Here is a 16,981-nt window from a genome sequence, read left to right as displayed (position 1 = left end):
GTGTGCCTCTTGCCTGAGACACCCCTTCTTGCAAGATTGTAATGAATAAATTGGAAATTGCTGCTTCACTTGTTTTGTCCTGTGATTAATTTGATTTGGTACATTGGTACTTAGAAGAAATCTGTATCTCACATGCAGCATAAGCTTACCGTGTCTTCTCATACAGACAATAGGCTTCTGTTTGAAAAGCTACTAGAGGACAGTCCTTGCTTTGAGGATAATCACTATTTCAGTGCCAAATGGTGTCCCCTGGACCAGTGCCAGGACAGACTCTGTAGCTGTCACTCTACAGAATTTCCAGGAAAGCAAGAAAGCAGCTTTCCACATTTAAAACTGGAGAGGGCTCCTCCATCTTTAATAGTTCTTTGGAAGGAAGGGTAGCTGTGAAGAAACTAGACAAGATCCTGAAGTGTAAGGATATATCATTGAATACTACAGTTAGGATTGTTCGTGCCATCGTATTTCCTGTTTCTATGCATGGCTGTAAAAGCTGGACAGTTAATAAAGCTGACAGGAAGAAAATCAACTCATTTTGGAAAGTGGTGCTGGAGGAGAGTTCTATGGATACCATGGACTGCTAAAAAGACAAATAAATGGGTCCCAGAGGAAATCAAGCCTGAACTCTCCCTAGAAGCCAAAATGACTAAACTGAGAATGTAATACTTTGGCCATATCATGAGAGACACGACTGACTAGAAAAGACAATGTAATACAAAAGGCAGTAGGGAAAGAAGAGACTGCATTCCATGTGGATAAGCTCCATCAAGGAAGCACAGCTTTGAGTCTGCAAGACCTGAGCAGGGCTGTTGAGGATGGGTGACTTGAAGGTATCTCATTCACAGGGTCACCATAAGTCAAAGCTGATTTGACAGCATTAACAACAATCCATTTTTACACTGCTGGAAAAAATACAGTGGACAGTGAAGAAAGGAGATAAAAAGAAAATAAACTAATTTGGGATGTAGTGCTGGAAAAAAGTGCTGAGAATACTGTGGATGGCCAAAAGGATAAAATGGATTCTTGAACAGATCAAGCCTGAACTCTCCCTGGAAGCCAAGATGATTAAATTGAGGTTGTCATACTTCAGCCACATCATGAGAAGGCGTGACCTGTTAGAAAAGACAATAATGCTAGGAAAGGTAGAAGGTAGTAGAAAGAGAGGAAGACTGCACAACAGATGGATAGATATACCCTTATGTAGCCCTATATAGAAAATGGGAAATATGATGTCATGGGCAATCCTAACTATAGTACTCTATGATATATCCTTACACTTCAGGATCTTGTCTAGTTACAGGGGTCATGGGCCTAAATCTAGACCTGAGCAAAGCGGTGGAGTATAGGGAGTCTTGGAGATGCTTCATCTGCAGGGTTGTCATGAGTCAAGGTCACTCAAAGGCAGCTAACAATAACAACAACAGCAAACATTAGTTTATTATTTTAATATATTATAATGTAGAGAGCTAGCGTGGCGTAATGATTTGTGTTGGGCTACGACTCTGGAGATCAGGGGTCGAATCCCCACTCTAGCATAAAAGCCCATTGGGCAAGTCACACTCTCTCAGTCTCTAAGGATGGCAATGGCAACTTGCCTCTGAAGAGTCAAAAATGACTTGGAGTGCACAACAACCACATACTGTAGTGTTGTGTTTTATGGTTTTGTTCTTGATTGTATATGTCTGATGTTCTGCCGTCTGGTGAATAACTGAATATCATCATGTTCTTGGTGCAGAGCAGAGGAGGAAAGGAGCCCTGGAGGATCATTACCTTCTCAGTGGTTTCTCTCATCCTCTGAAACTCCCTTCTGAACCAGTGAAAGGCTAGGCTGGCCCCTTCCCTGCTTCCTTTTCCCCAGCGGGCAAAAACATTATTTAGATGTGTTTTATCTTTTTAACTCTTGTATGTTTTTAATCACTTTTGTCGTGTTTTAATAGCAATAGTAAAAGCGTTTACATTTCTATGCTGCTTCATAGTGAACTCAGCACTCCCTCAGCAGTATGAAAAGACAGAAGGCTGAGCCAACTTTAGAGCCCTGGGACTGGACTCACTTTAATGACACTTTCAGTGTGTAAACTGTATAATTGAGGAGGGTAGGGCAAGAAGCAAGGGAAGGGAGTCATAAGGGAAAGATAAAGGAAGGGAGGGTAAGGCTAAAAGGAGAGAAGGTAAAAAAGTGGAAGGCAAAGGAAGAGATGGAATCTTCGATGGACTGAAAGTGGAAAAAAGGTTGGAGAACGTGTAGAGAGAGGAGTGAGCGCCATTTTGATGATGGGCAAATGTTTTTTAATATGTACGTTTGCTATGTATGACAACTAACTCCAACTCCCAGAATTCCATAGCAAAGAGCCAGGCAAAGAGTTAAAGCGCTGCCCAGTGAGGACACAGCCTGGAAACCGCCTCCCTCCGGCGCTCACTCTGCGCATGCGCGGCCAAGTTCCCACGGAGGCTTGGTGGGCGGGGCCTAAGCCGGTTTGTCCCTTTTAGGCCACCGTCGTTCCTCATCCTCAGGCGCTGCATTGTTGTTGTTGTTCGACGAGGAGGAGGCAGAGAACGCAGGCAAGCCTCTCTCTCCCTCCCTGGAAGATGGCGCTGGCGGAGGCGAGCTCTCGGTACCCAGAGGGAGCAAGCGCCGCTGACCCTCACCGCCTGGACCCGCTCTCCCGCTTCACCTGCCCCGTCTGCCTGGAGGTCTTCGAGAGCCCCGTGCGAGCCCCCTGCGGCCATGTGTGAGTCCCGGGAGGGGAGGGGAGGGGAGGGAAGGGAAGGGCCCCAGAGGGAAGCGGGCCTCTCTCGCCCTGCTGTCTTCTCCTTCCTTCCTTCCTTCCTTCCTCCTTTCCCTTCCTTTCTTCCCTCTCCTTCCATCCTTCTACTTCCTTCCTTCCCTTCCTCCCTTCTTCCTCCTCCCTCTTTCCCCTTCCTTTCCTTCTCCTGCCCTCTATTTCCTTCCCTCCTTTCCTCTCATTCCTCCTCCATTCCCTCCCTCCTCCTCCCCTCTGCTTCCTTCCTTCCTTCCTTCCTCTTCCCTCCCTCTCCTCCCTTCTTTCCTCCTTCCTTCCTTCCCTCCCTCCCTCCCTCGTTCTGCGCCTGGGCCGTCCTTGGCTGTACAAGTGTGGGTTTCTCTTTGGAGAAAGAGAACTCCTTCAAGCTTTAAAGGCAGATAATGGGCCCAGAGGGCCCTAGAAACGGAGGGCAGGGGCTAGTGGCTGGCCAGCCCCCCGACAGTCGGAGTCCTGAAGGGGAGGGTTTTGCAGTCGACCAGAGCTGCATGGAAGGCAGGGTTCCCGCTGATGCAAGGCCCTTCTTAGCCATTCCTAGGAACTTCGCAGACTAAAACACAGTCTGCAAAGATGTTGAAGCAGAGATGCTCTTTCCTAAGGCCACACTTAGGCTGCTGAGGGCTTTATGGCTGACTCTTCCCTTGGGAGGAAAGGCGGGAATTGGCAAGAGAAGTCACTGAAGCCAGCCTGAAATAGGGAATGATTATAACAGCGAGAGAGGCCCAAAACACACTGCAGAAATAATCCAGTTTGAGACTGCTTTAATTGCCTTGGTGCAATGCTAGGGAATTCTGGGAACCATGGTTTTGTGAGACATTTAGCCTTCTCTGTCAGGGAGCTCTGGTGCCACAATACACTACAATCCCCTGGGTTCCCCAGCACTGAACCAGGGCAGTTAAAGCGGTCTCAAACTGGATTATTCCTGCAGTGTGTTTTGGACCAAAGGCTACTTGAGGTACAATGCAAACAGCTGGTTTTCATTTTTCTGCAAGGCACAGACAGCCTCTGGACCTGACTGAGAGAAGTTGCAATATGTAAAACCCATGGTCCCATTTCAAACTCAGATCTTGTTGAAAAGCTTGTCATTGGCTTTAAGGGAGCGCGAGATAAGTGTGGATTTCAAGCCTCGTTCCTATAATGTCGCCCATGTCTGCCTAAAAGCAATAGCGTAGTAAGCCTTATTAAATCAGCTTCCATTTGTAGAACTGAAAGTGCTGCTACTGCAAGTGGGTGGGGAAAGTATGGAAACTTAAGGACCTTTGATCATCCTGGAGGCTGGCTCCATGAAAACAAAAGTGAAAATTCTCTGTGCTGGGAAAAAAAGTCCCAGTAAAATATAAATACATTGATCAGAAACGGAAGTGAAAGCGAGGAGGAAAAAACACAGCTGAATCATATCCCACTGGTTTCGCTGGAATTTAGCTGTCCCTAATTTGAACCAGGAGAGCCAGCATGGTATAGCAGTTTTGAGTGTTGGACTGAGGTCCAAAATACTGTACACTGCAGGGAAAAGGTCCATTTTACAACCGCTCTAACTGCCCTGGATCAGCGCTAGGGAATCCTGGGGATTGCAGTTTATTGTGGCACCAGGGCTCTGACAAAGAAGGCTAACTAAATGTCTCACAAAATTATAGTTCCCAGAATTTCCTAGCTTTGAACTAGGACAGTTAAAAATGGTCTCGAACTGGATTATTCCTGCAGTGTGTTTTGGACCTATGATGCTGGAGATCTGGGTTTAAATCCCTGCTTGGGCATGGAAACCCACTGGGTGAGCCTGGGGTAATCATATGTTCTCAGTCTCAGGTAGGCAAAGGCAAACCGCTCCCGAACAAATCTTGCCAGGAAAACCCTGTAATAGGTTTGCCTTAGAGTCGCCATCCATTGAAAACTCCCTCAAGGCACACAATAGCAACAATTTGAACACTTTTTAGGGAACTTGTACAAAGAAGAGAAATCTAGAGCAATTCAGGAGGTATGTGTCCAAAGGTTATTGGCAACTACAGCTGCAGGAATAGAAAGATTGCCAAATACAGCTAATGCCTTTACTCCTGGATGGCATTCTTTCCAAATTGGCATTTAAAATAGGAAAGAGTTGGGCTTCAATTTTTAATTTTTTTTATGTTCTACATTTAAAATGAAGCATTTTTGCATTGAAGCCTTAAGAGTTGGAACAGAGACAATAATGAATAAATAACACTTAGATCTGAAGTAATAGAAGTGATTTGGTTATAAGATACTGCCCTAGCCCCCAACTAGAGATGATGAGAGATGTAATCCGATATATTGTCTAGAAGATACCAAGTTAGCCTTTCCAGTAACATTTCTAACCATATAGGTTTCATGTGCAGAGTCAGGGGCAGAAATTGTAATTATGGAATCAAAAGGGAGTGCAAAGGGCCATCTAGACCTGTAGTTTCCAAAGTTTGGTTCTCTTGATGTTAGCTAGCATGGCTAACATGAAGGAATGCTGGGAGCTGGAGTCTGAAACACCTTTGACACTAACTAGAAGAAAGCAGTTGGCTACATGAGCTTTCATAGACTTAGATCTACTTCCTCAGATGTCTTTGTATGTGCATTTGATGTGTGCATATATTTCTTTTTCTTTTCCATTTGTGTGTTAATGAAAACTGTATGTTTCATAAATCCTTTTCTTTTTGTAACACAGCATTACAACAGACATGGTTATAGAAACCCTCTTGATAAAAGTGAAGTGGTGGAGAAACCATTTTTCCAGTCCTTTGATGTTGTTGTTGTTGTGTGCCTTCAAATGGTTTCCAACCTGTGGCGACCCTAAGGCAAACATATCATGGGGTTTTCTTGCAAGTTTCTTCAGAGGGGTTTCCCATTGCTGTCCTCTGTGGCTCTGAGAGTGTGACTTGTTAAGGACAGCCAATCAGTTTACATTGCCAAGCTGGTGTTTAAACCCTGGTCTCCAGAATCATAGGCCCCATTCCCACTGGCTTATGAAGCAGATCAAGACTCAGATTATGGGGGCATTGTTCCCATTTGAGTGCGCATTCGATCCTCATTGCACCGATTTCGTTCCCATTGGAATTCGGATCTGATCCCCATGTAATCGATTTTTCCAGGGAAAACTCGAATCAGGGGGGGGCTCGAACCCGGGTTAATTTGACTGTACTTTTTCGGAGGTTTTTCCTACACCTCTTGAGTCCGATCTGGGGCAAATGAATGGGAACAACAAGGGTGTCCGATTTGGGAACTTGGAGATGGGAGGAGCAGTGCTCAAGGGGCTGGCCTGGGGGTGTCACCCACTTGTTCTCTTTCCTGCATTACTGGCACCATTCCTTCTCCTTTTCCCAGAGGGGCTCTGGGAAGACACAGGAGAGCTTGGGAGGCAAAGGGACTTAGGGGGATGGAGGCTGCTTCTCCTTTTCCCAGAAGGGAAAAGTGCCTAAGCAATTGATTGACCGTGCCAAAATGCATCGAAGAAACTGACGTCACTGTGACATCAAGTGCCTAGGTGCTTGATTGACAGTTGCTTTTAAAAAAAGAGGTTCCGAAAGGGCAATGGAAACAGAGAGCAAATTACTCTGCTTTAAAATACAGCGGGGGGAAATCCAATGGGAATGAAAACGTGGGTCAAAATAAATTGAGTCATTTTGCAGCCTTTCCTAATGGGAACAAAGGACCAGATTCGATTAGGACTCAGAAAAAAAAAAATTGAGTCAGAATCGCAACAATATACATCACTTTTTGTGCCCAGTGGGAATGCGGCCATAGTTCAGCACTCAAACCACTACACCATGCTGGCTCCTTTGATATTATTACTGTGACCCATGTATTTGACCAAATACTATTAGATGTCCAGTACACTTCCATCAAGCTCTGACTGAAGTGCATCACAATTTTTATCATAATCTGCTGCTAGGTACTAAATTGTTCTAAAGCACATAGGAGTGCATCCTGTATTTCAAGTCCTGCAAGATGAAAGCATCCTTGTGAGGGGTAAATCAATAATAGAGTTGCTTCCTTTACTCTTACACTGCCATTTGTTGAATAATTTGTTGAGAGATGTACAGCTTGTAAATTTGTGTGTGTTGTGCAGAGGATGATCATGGTACTGGAAGTATTCTGTACAGTGCAAATGTTCATATACTATCTTTTTTCCCATTTTAGCTTTTGCACACCATGCATTCAGGAATGTCTTAAGCCAAAAAAGCCAGTTTGTGGAGTTTGCCGCAGCACCCTGACTCATGGCAGCAGAGCTCTGGACTTGGAAAAGCAAATTGAAATGACAGAGACTACTTGCAATGGCTGCAGTAAAAAAGTATGAAATGCAGGACCATGTTTTTACTATATATAACATAAATGTGATGTAAATTTATATATTGTTTTCATTTTGATTCTAGCAGTCAGATTCTTGCAAATTCAACAGAATTTCAGGGGGCTGGAGGATGGGGAAGAACTAGTTCAAGTCTTTCAGAGAAGAAGCAAGACAAGGGGTGATCAACTTATTTCCTTGGCTCTATTGAGTGTGCGGCGTAGGATGTATAGGTTTTCCTGATATGAGATCCATCTGCTGTAAGAGCAGAGTTGACCTGGTCACAGGTGGAGATCATGAGTGTACTTGCCTGCCTTGGAATAGAAGTGGTGGAAGAATATATGCAACCGTCATAGATACTATAGCATCGGAAGTAACTTCATTGACATTTGTGACATAATGCACTTTCAGTTTACTCATTTCAATTTTTTGTTTAATTCTTTTTTGTGTAAACATTTGTGTAAATGCACCTTAAGGTTCCAACATGCATATGCAGTTGACATCTTCAGTAGAAATTTACAGTTTTATATGCACATATATAAATTAATCCTTATATACTGCCTTCGCAATACAGTGACGATATTATTTTGTGGAGGGAGAATAAAGTAGCTATTGAGTTAAAAGCTGAATTAATAGATAATCAGCAGTGAGGAAAGATTAGATTAAATGCTCAGAATGCTGTGCTGCACTTTAAGAGGATTCAAAGGTTTTTTGTTTGGGAAGCTTCTTCCTTTAGCTTTCTTTGTTGTAGAACTGAAATTAAATGGATGCTGCATCCGTAAACATTCTGAATGTCTATAATATTTTCTTCAACTGTCAGGTTTCACATCTTGCTTAATGTATCTCATTGTAGGTGAGTGGTGTGATCTGGCTTGCATATAAAATGATTAAATATTGGCACTGTTAAATACATTAGATCATGGACTGCTCAGGATACAGCTAGATATTGTGAATATTTCAAATTGGCAAATACTAGTACAGTGGTACCCCGGGATACGAAATCACCGCCTTACGAAATTTCCGGGTTACGAAAAAAATCCATTAGAAAAAACTGTTTCGGGTTACGTTTTTTTTTTTCGGGTTACGAAAATTTTTTTTGGTGCTTTTCGGCGCTTTTTCACACGGAATCGCGGCTTCCAGCGCTAGCGTCTATGGCAATTTCAGCTTGCGAAAGATTTCGGGTTACAAAGGGCTCCGCGGAACGGATTACTTTCGTAACCCGGGGTACCACTGTATTCAGTGTCAGATCAACTCCTCCATGTGATATAAGCTTGGGGGGAATGTATGATGTAGAGTCCAGTCTTATTATATTCCAGGACATGCCACAGCAAGACAGAAGAGTAGGAGGATTAAACCCCAACATTATTTGCCTCTGTAAATTGGCTTTTCCTTTGAAAGGCAATTTGAGATGCAGAAAAGTTTTCCAAAGTACAACTGTATTGAACCCTGGCACTTAATATGAACATGCACATGGCAAAACTTTGAAAGCAGATCAGAAACTTAGCAAATTCTAGTTGACTCTTGTGCAGGGTAGAGGGAGAGCTAACATACCACATAAAAGAAGTAGTAGTTTGCTATATCTCTCAGGAATGAATGATAAGAATGAATATATATTAGCTATTTGAGATATCCTGACGGAGGCACAACTATGATAGTAAGAGCTGTTCAGAAAATAATGGATTGCCTCAGAAAGTTATGGGCTCTGCTTTGTTAGAGATTTTTAAACTGAGTAGATGGCAGTTCATCTGGCATGCTTTAACCCTGGATTTTATGCATCAACTGGTAGAAAAATGACACTATTGAATCCTCTAGATTCTATTATTGTGAGACTGCCAACTTGCAACGTTGGGGGTTGGCTGGACTTGATAGGTCTTCTGTGATAATGCATTAAGATTCCCAGGCTGCCATACTTAGGTGCTATTGAAACATCAAATGGATTATCTTGTACAGTTCTCAGAACATACTTTTTGAAGCATCTCTTCTGCATTTAAATAAAATATTGCATTCTCTCATTCTATACAGATGAACCTTTCCAAGCTGCGTAGCCATGCAGCTGCCTGTTCGAAATACCAGAATTACATTATGGAAGGTGTTCGAGCTGTGACTAAAGATCCACAACAAGATACCAGGTAACCCCTTGACTGATCTGACAGTTGCTTGAAGTGGAAGAGCAGAGCAGGTTTATTTTGACCAAACATTGGGCCAGTACAGACTGCCCTAACGGAGTGGCTTGATGCCCCCACTTTGATTGTTGAATTGAGGCTGCGGCAAACACACACTGCGGGCCCTATCTGGTGTTTTTCTGGCCCAAAAAGAAAAGGCAAAATGCTGCTCCTTTTTGGGGTGGAAAAAGGGAGACTTTTCTGCCATGTCGCCGGCTTTTCGGCACTCCTGCGGCGTATAAACACTGTGCCACCAGAGCGCCGCAACACTGCCCACCGTCTGGGAGGGCAGGCAGCATGATGCTAGCTTGGGGCCAGCATTGGGGCGGGCGCCTTCTAAACACCACGCCCCCATGCCATCCTGAGGCGGATGTATTGTGCTAGCTAGCCTGTTTTGCTGCATTGTTATTGGTCTGCTCTCTCTGAGGGTTTTTTAATGTTGCCACCTGAGCCCATTGTAGAGGCTGTTTTTTGAATTAAATTTGCTACCTGTGTTAAGGTTGCTGTCACTGCATACTTGGTAACGATTTAGGTTTCACATGACTGTGCCTTGGGAAAGTTCCTTTTTTAAAAATAATCATTATCTGTATTAGTAAAACACAAGTAAATAAAGAATACAAAAGAAACAAGTACATATACAACATTATAAAGCAAACCACTAAAACAACATAATGACAACAAATTACAAGGAATATTTAAAATACACGGAAAGAAGAACAAACAAACAGATATTTATGGTTTCCTTCCTTGTACATTTTGCAACTTTGACTAACTTTTGTTCATCTTGTGCTGTATTTTTAACTTTGTTAGCCACCCCAATTGTTCTCAGAGGGGCGGGATACAAATAAATTATTATTATTATTATTATATTATATTATATTATTATACCATCAATTTCTTATTGAGAAGTATCTTACTCCTTTGTATTTAAATCTATTTATGATTAATACCGTTGTTAAACGAAATAGAAGTTTACAATATGTACATTCTACTTGTCTTCCCCCCCTTTATGATCCAGTTTCTATTAATGTATTATAATAGTATTTCTTCCTCCCCACCCAACATCTTTTCAAATATGCATACAGTACATGCCATTCTTTTTTAATGGATTCTTCTGTTCTTCCTTTCATCCAACAAGTCATTTTATCTAATTTGGCTGTTTCGTACAATTTTATTAGACACTCTGCCGTTGACAGTATCCTCTTTTTTCCATGGTTTGGCAAATACTGTTCTTGCAGTTGTTAACAAATAAAAAACGAGTCTACCAAAAAAGATTTCTATATGGCTATTAATCAAACCTAATAAACAAACCTTGGGAGTATATAGGATCTCAATGTTTAGTTCATTTGTTATTACCTTATGTGTTGTTTACCAATATTTCTTTGCTTTAGGTCACAAATGATAGTATGTTTCATTAATTTGAGAGCATTTCCAGCAACCTCAGTTGAGCCTGTATCTTTGAACTTCTCTCTTTTTCAGGCTATCTAAAGCTATTGAGGCACAATAAAACTAAAATCTCCCATTCCACTTTTTAAAACTAACACATAAACACCTTGTGCTCAGGAAAAGACTAACAAATGACTGTCCTGCTAAGCATGTTTCTGTTTTAGCAAATCTCTTGCTTTAAGTAATCTACTTGCCTGAAGTAGGCAAGACAAAGTGTGATAGGTACACAGAATTATATACCATATTTTTCGGCGTATAAGACGACTGGGCGTATAAGACGACCCCCAACTTTTATTATAAAAAACTAAGGTTTAGGATATACTCACCGTATAAGGCTACTCCTATTCCTTGGAATCCGGCCACCAGCCGTGCATGCGCACGCCAGCTTCTAAGGGGCCTCCGGAGGCCCCTTAGAAGCCAGCGCAAGGCTGCCGGCTCCCCAGGCCTCCGTAGGCCTGAGAAGCCGGCAGCCCCAGAGCGCGTGCGCTGTCTTCTAAGGGGCCTCAGAGGCCCCTTAGAAGCCGGCACAGGGCTGCTGGCTCCCCAGGCCTTCGGAGGCCTGAGAAGGCGGCAGCCAAGTGTGCGCACCCGGCGTACAAGACGGCTCCCAACTTTTGACCCAATTTTAAAAAATACGGTACATCCTTTTGTGAAATAAAAGGTTCAAGTAGTTGTCCTGAAGCAGTTATTCTCTACTTGAAATGGAACTGATAAGTAGTTCAGAGAAAGAATGAGTGATGGTAAAGATACCATAGTTAAACTTCAGCAAAAGAAAACTAAATTGTTGACAGATCAGGTACAACTACATCTTTAAACTATATGACCTTTAAAAATAGTGTTCTTTCGGATATGCTCATTTTTTTATTACATTGTTTAATTTTTTAAAATACATTGTTAAATATAAAGGAAGTACAGTGGGCCCTTTGTATATGCAGGTGATCTGTTCTAGACACCACAACCCCCAGTGTATGAGGGAAAATGTGGGACCTCAAGTCCCATTGATTTAAATGGCAGGGTGCTGCTGTGGGCATGTGCACCATTTTGTCCCCCCCCTCCCCCGGGGCTTGCCATCCACGTAAGCTCAAGTCTGCATAAGACATGCCTGTGTATGGAGTGGACGGACTGTATACACTGTTGTTTTAGCATAATCAAAATATTCCAATAAAATAATTTCCATCTAAAGCTTCAAATAGGTTTAATCCAAATGTGCTAAATTGGACAATGTTATTTAGAGCACTGGTAAACTTTCTAGACTTTTCCTCTAGAACATTTTCCAGTCTACTTTTTCTTGGAAAATCCACATTGCTAGATTCCAGGGGCAAATGAGAGTATGGAGAAGTGAATCCATGAGGTTGGGCATTCTTGTTTGAGGGCTAAGGTTATTTCATTATGGTATGGTGAAAAATCAATTTATGGGATCCCACTGATAGGCCGAACAAGAGGTCCTGCTTGACATCCTATTCCATGTTAATTGGGATGACAAAAGAGGTGATGACACTCCATGTTAGATCCATATGTCATTGCAGGACACTGCTTAGCCACCAGACAGCATGCTTTTATATGAAATCTTATATAAAATAATCCAGCTGCAAAATTGGAAGTTTTACTTTGTCTAATCTTTCAGAGAAGTGAAGGCCTTTTTCTCTTCTTACAGGAGCATTCCAAACAGATTCACATTTCCTTGCCCTTACTGCAGTGAGAGAAACCTGGACCAGGAAGGATTGGTAGAACATTGTAGAAAGTGTCACAGCATGGATGCAAAGCGAGTGGTAATTGATTTACTTTCTATAATACAGCCTAACTCATGAGACCAGTATTGGTTGTTAGATTTCCTAATATGGAGCCTTTCTTGAAAGTATATGATCTAAACTGAATAAAAATGTCGGTTTTAATTACACTTGTTCTGAGTTTTAGTATTCACTGGGCTAAATACAGTGGGACCTTGTTATCCACTGGGGTTTGGTTCCAGGATCCCCCGTGGATAATAAAATCCGTGGATGCTCAAGTCCCATTAAATATAATGGCAGAGCAAAATGGTGTCCTTTATATAAAATGGAAAATCAAGGCTTGCTATTTGGAATTTATACTTTTTTGGAATATTTCCCAGCCATGGATGCTTGAATCCGTGGATAAAAAATCTCTGGATAAGGAGAACCAACTGTACAGTGTTACTCCCTGCTAGACTAGTAAACTCATTGATATCAAGAGGGTTTATGTAAATGGTAACTGCAAATCCCATTCATTTTCATTGATTTTAGTACTTGGGACTAAACTGGATTTAGACTGTAAATGTTTGGCGAGTTCCTTGGCTAATTATACTGTCAGATTTTATGTCCCCTATGAGACGGTTCAGCATAACAAAGTATAGAGATATAGATGCTTTGTCAGAACGATTGAAATGTTCTAGTTCTTCATGACTTAAATAAACCTATTTCCTTGTTTGGATTTTTAAACTAAAACAAGTATTTTCTATCATAAAATTCTATTACATTAATACCTTGAAGGCTGCTATCTTGATTTCAACTGTATGTAGCATTGCTTTGAATACTTTGTGAACACTAGAATTATCAGAGCTTGGTTTCTGATTGGGATATGTATCAGATATCAGAGCTTGTTGCCGAAGAACAAATAGAATTCTGTTTCCTACCTGCCCTTTCAGATGCACCCTCATCTTCCAGCTGAAAAGGCATTCTAGAAGCCCAGGAAACCATTAGAAAGGAATGATACAGACTATTGATAGAGAAATTGGTGGAAATCAGGGGCTTGCCTGCATAGACAGAACTGTTTTCTAGTTTGAACTCTTTGCTGGGCTCAAGCCTTTGAAAATTTTAGTAGACAAAACCTAGAAGGTATGTTGATCAGACAAAAGCAACTCAAAAGTCTACAGGTGAATAAATTACCAACTTTTCCAGGTTTGTCCAATTTGTGCATCAATGCCATGGGGTGATCCAAACTATAGAAGTGCTAATTTCATGGAACATCTTCAGCGACGACATCAGTTTTCTTATGATACTTTTGTGGTAAGTAGTGATTAGAAAAACTGTTCTTCATTATCTAGGTACCATAATCCTAGATCTTACTTTTAACATTTTCCCTTGTGTTGTCCTATTACAGTATGAGTTAAATAATGCAACCTTTCTGTTGGCATCCTTTTAATGGGAGGGTATAGCCCTTACAGATCAGCCTATGTTAAATGAACTGAATCATGGCTGAGCCATGTTGACACCTGGCCCGAGAGCATGCTGAAAAACTTAGGGGAATCCTTTAGGAATCAGTATCTGTTCCAGGCCGCCACTTTGAAAGAAGCTAAAAGTGAAAAGGAATCTGTCTCAGGAGCAGTTCTAGTAAGATAAATCTTGTTTACATGTGCATATTCTCCCTTATTTTTGTTTAGGATTATGATGCTGATGAAGATGATATGATGGCTCAAGTTCTGCTGCGCTCCTTAAGAGATCAATGAAGAAAACAAAAAGTTCTTCATACTTGGGAAGGGGAGAATAAACAGAGACACTTCTTACCCCAAGAGTCTTTGGCATCCATCAACTAGATTTTTCTTTGTTCTTGTGCCTGTCTCCAAACAAGACCTCTTTTAGTGGCAATTCCCTTGCTACTCACTTGTTCCAGAGCATCTTTGTTGTCACCTCATAACATTTTCCCCTTTATTTTCATTTCATTTCAACTTTAATGTTTACAGACTGTAAAACACCAGGAGTTTGGCAATAATTTTCAACTTTACCATTACTGCATTTTTTCACACAGATCAGGAATTAGAAGCCTAATTTCCCTAGATAATGGAGATCTAGGGGTTTTTTTTTTAGTTCAAAAATTGGTAATAGGCATCAGTTGCTTAGTGTATTTAGCAACACATTGGATTTGACTCAAAACCTAGCCTTACAGAAGTTTGTGTTAGGCCGTGAACAATATAAAAACCTCAAGTTCTCTTACTTTTACAATGTGTTTCTTAGTTCACTCACTACATAACACTTCAGTAAGTTTAGAGGCAGTCACTTAAATTTTGTTTCAGTTGTTTGTTTTGATAATTTTTCTAACTTGTTCACACAAGTTCAGATATAAAATATGATTTTCTTGTTCTGTGTTTTTGGAAGATATTTGAATTCATACAAAACATTTCATTTCTGGCTTCCTACACCTTTGTATATTTCTACCTCTGTGACTAGAGCTCAGAACAATTTGACAGCAGCAAATAGGTCACCCTTTCCACCTAGTTACTTCAACATAACACAAATAAGACTATTGTGCTTTGTGTGAAACGGCACTTCTATATCTGATACAAAAATGTCATGTATTCATGTGTAAATCTTAAGCTGCTGTGGTTCAGAAACCTTGCAGTACAGAGAACAGAAAGTCTGATTCTCATGTTTCTTGACTTTTGAATGCACTAGCTCTGTTCTTGCTTTTTCTTCATTGACTAAGCATATGGGTTGAGTGCCATATGCTTGACCCCTGTGCATTCAGAAGGTAAGAATAGGTCCCTGCATACAGCTGGGTACTTGTAAACTTGATGCACAACTAGAAACTATCATTTGCATGAGCTTACATACATTGCCATTCTTGATTTCTGCTGAATGCATGGCAGTGCCAGGAGTGCAATCAACAGATATAATCCCTCTCCCCATCCTGTTGATGTATAGGCAGATAACAGGGTTACTGTGAAGTAATTGTTTTTTTTTTTTTTACATGAGCAGTTCTGCATATACTGCCATGTAATGAAGTCTGGAACATTTGTCCTCAGTAATTTTGATGGATATGTAAACTTCATCTTTGGTGGCATAATCAGAGGTCATGTTCAATGTTCAAAAGAAAAAGTACTGTGTTAAAAATAACTGGGCCAGATTCTTTAGATGAGCAGTACATTGGATGGGTGGCTCTGGGGTTTAATGACAATTTTTTTGCACTAAACAAGTGAAACTGACGTGAAGTGTGTAGTGTAAGAGCTAAATATTGACTTACATAGATTGATATGTTTAGCTCAACAGGCATGTGGTGTTGAAATTGAGGCTAAAAGTATGTGTTACAGAAATCTGGAAGATGATTTCTTAGGACTTAAAATGGTCTTGAATCAATAATGACATAGCACATCTGATCTGACAGTGTCATTGTGCTGCTGAAGTGATCTGACTGCCAGTTGCTCAGTCTGCTTTCTGTTAATGCTCTGTTTGGACATGATTTACTTCTGTTATAAAAGCTACCAAGATCGTTGAGTTGGATTTCAGTCTCATTTAAGAATTTCCCACTGAATCCTTAGTGATATTTTTGAGGATGGCATCCTGGGCCCCTTCATGTTTGCCTTCCAACCATAGCCCCTTATGTGTCAGCCATCAGAGATCAGCAAATGAAAGTCGGGGGACATTCCAGAGCAGCATTCAGTATGCTGTGGAAAACTAGTGCCAGAGGGGAAAACTGGCTGTTCACTTATATATGCACGGAAGTGCCTTCTGTATGTGCGTGGACTTCTTTGGGATCTTGACCATTGTCTCAGTATTTCATTAAGAACATTTCTGCCAGCCACCTGTGGATTCCATAGGAGCTGGGTATCCTCCATGAACATATCAGACCTTTTTTGTTCTTGTATTCTAAGTGCACTTCTAGTAATTTTAATAAGAATTTTCAAACTTCAAAATTGTCTTGTTTTGGCTTTTAAATAAAGAAAATGTAAATAAACTTAATTGATAAAATCTAGTGTATGGAAGTCATTTATCCTTTCTCTTAAGGAATTCGAGCTGCTGTCACAAATTTTTTTCAGATTTTGACTGGCCAGTTCTATTAACAGCAACTAAAATAACATGAATGGAAATAGCAATGAAAATAACATGTATGGAACTGTGTTCAGAGCTACCTTCAGTGTTGTAACTTGTATATTGGACTTTTTGTGTTGCTACAATGCTGCTCAAAATGTTATATGAGCAAATAAAGGGTGCTACAGCATATCGGGGCGGGGAGGGCAGAGTTAATGGAAATTCAGTGCAAAGCAGCATCTTTTTTTGTTGTTGCTATTTTTGTGTTTCATCTGCTAGCATAAAATGTACCTTGTCCATCAACCTCCTAACTCAACCTACTGCATCTATGACAGCCAATCAACTGCTTCTGCTAAATGCATGTGTTGAAAGGATCCCATGCATTTTGCAGTAAATGTCTTCAGAAGTCAATCAAGACATAGATATGGGAAAGATGGAGGTAAGTATCCCTTTTACATGGGCCCATGACAAAGAATTCATGGAAGTTGTCTACAATAAGGCTTGTTGCCATGCAGTAACAGTTTCTGTTGTACATTGCCTAGAGTATAAAAGGCAGTA

General features: G+C 41.1%; 1 protein-coding gene across 1 annotated transcript; it reads left to right on the top strand.

Annotated features, from left to right (window-relative positions):
- The first annotated feature begins 2,494 nt into the window (after window positions 1–2,494).
- Window positions 2,495–15,482, top strand: RNF114 (ring finger protein 114). Its single transcript, XM_042465279.1, has 6 exons — window positions 2,495–2,726; window positions 6,915–7,065; window positions 9,082–9,188; window positions 12,322–12,436; window positions 13,580–13,687; window positions 14,062–15,482. Exons 1-6 carry the CDS (start codon window positions 2,584–2,586, stop codon window positions 14,125–14,127), a joined length of 690 nt encoding a protein of 229 aa, XP_042321213.1. The 5' UTR covers window positions 2,495–2,583; the 3' UTR covers window positions 14,128–15,482.
- Window positions 15,483–16,981: the final 1,499 nt, after the last annotated feature.

Source organism: Sceloporus undulatus, chromosome 4 (genome assembly GCF_019175285.1).
Source record: "Sceloporus undulatus isolate JIND9_A2432 ecotype Alabama chromosome 4, SceUnd_v1.1, whole genome shotgun sequence".
NCBI lineage: Eukaryota > Metazoa > Chordata > Lepidosauria > Squamata > Phrynosomatidae > Sceloporus > Sceloporus undulatus.
This window is presented reverse-complemented; position numbering and strand designations above follow the sequence as displayed.

Coding starts and splice junctions, on each gene's coding strand:
- RNF114 (XM_042465279.1), top strand. CDS start 2,584: ATGGCGCTGGCGGAGGCGAGCTCTCGGTACCCAGAGGGAGCAAGCGCC. Junction 2,727..6,914: donor CGAGCCCCCTGCGGCCATGT/GTGAGTCCCGGG, acceptor TTCCCATTTTAG/CTTTTGCACACCATGCATTC. Junction 7,066..9,081: donor GCAATGGCTGCAGTAAAAAA/GTATGAAATGCA, acceptor CATTCTATACAG/ATGAACCTTTCCAAGCTGCG.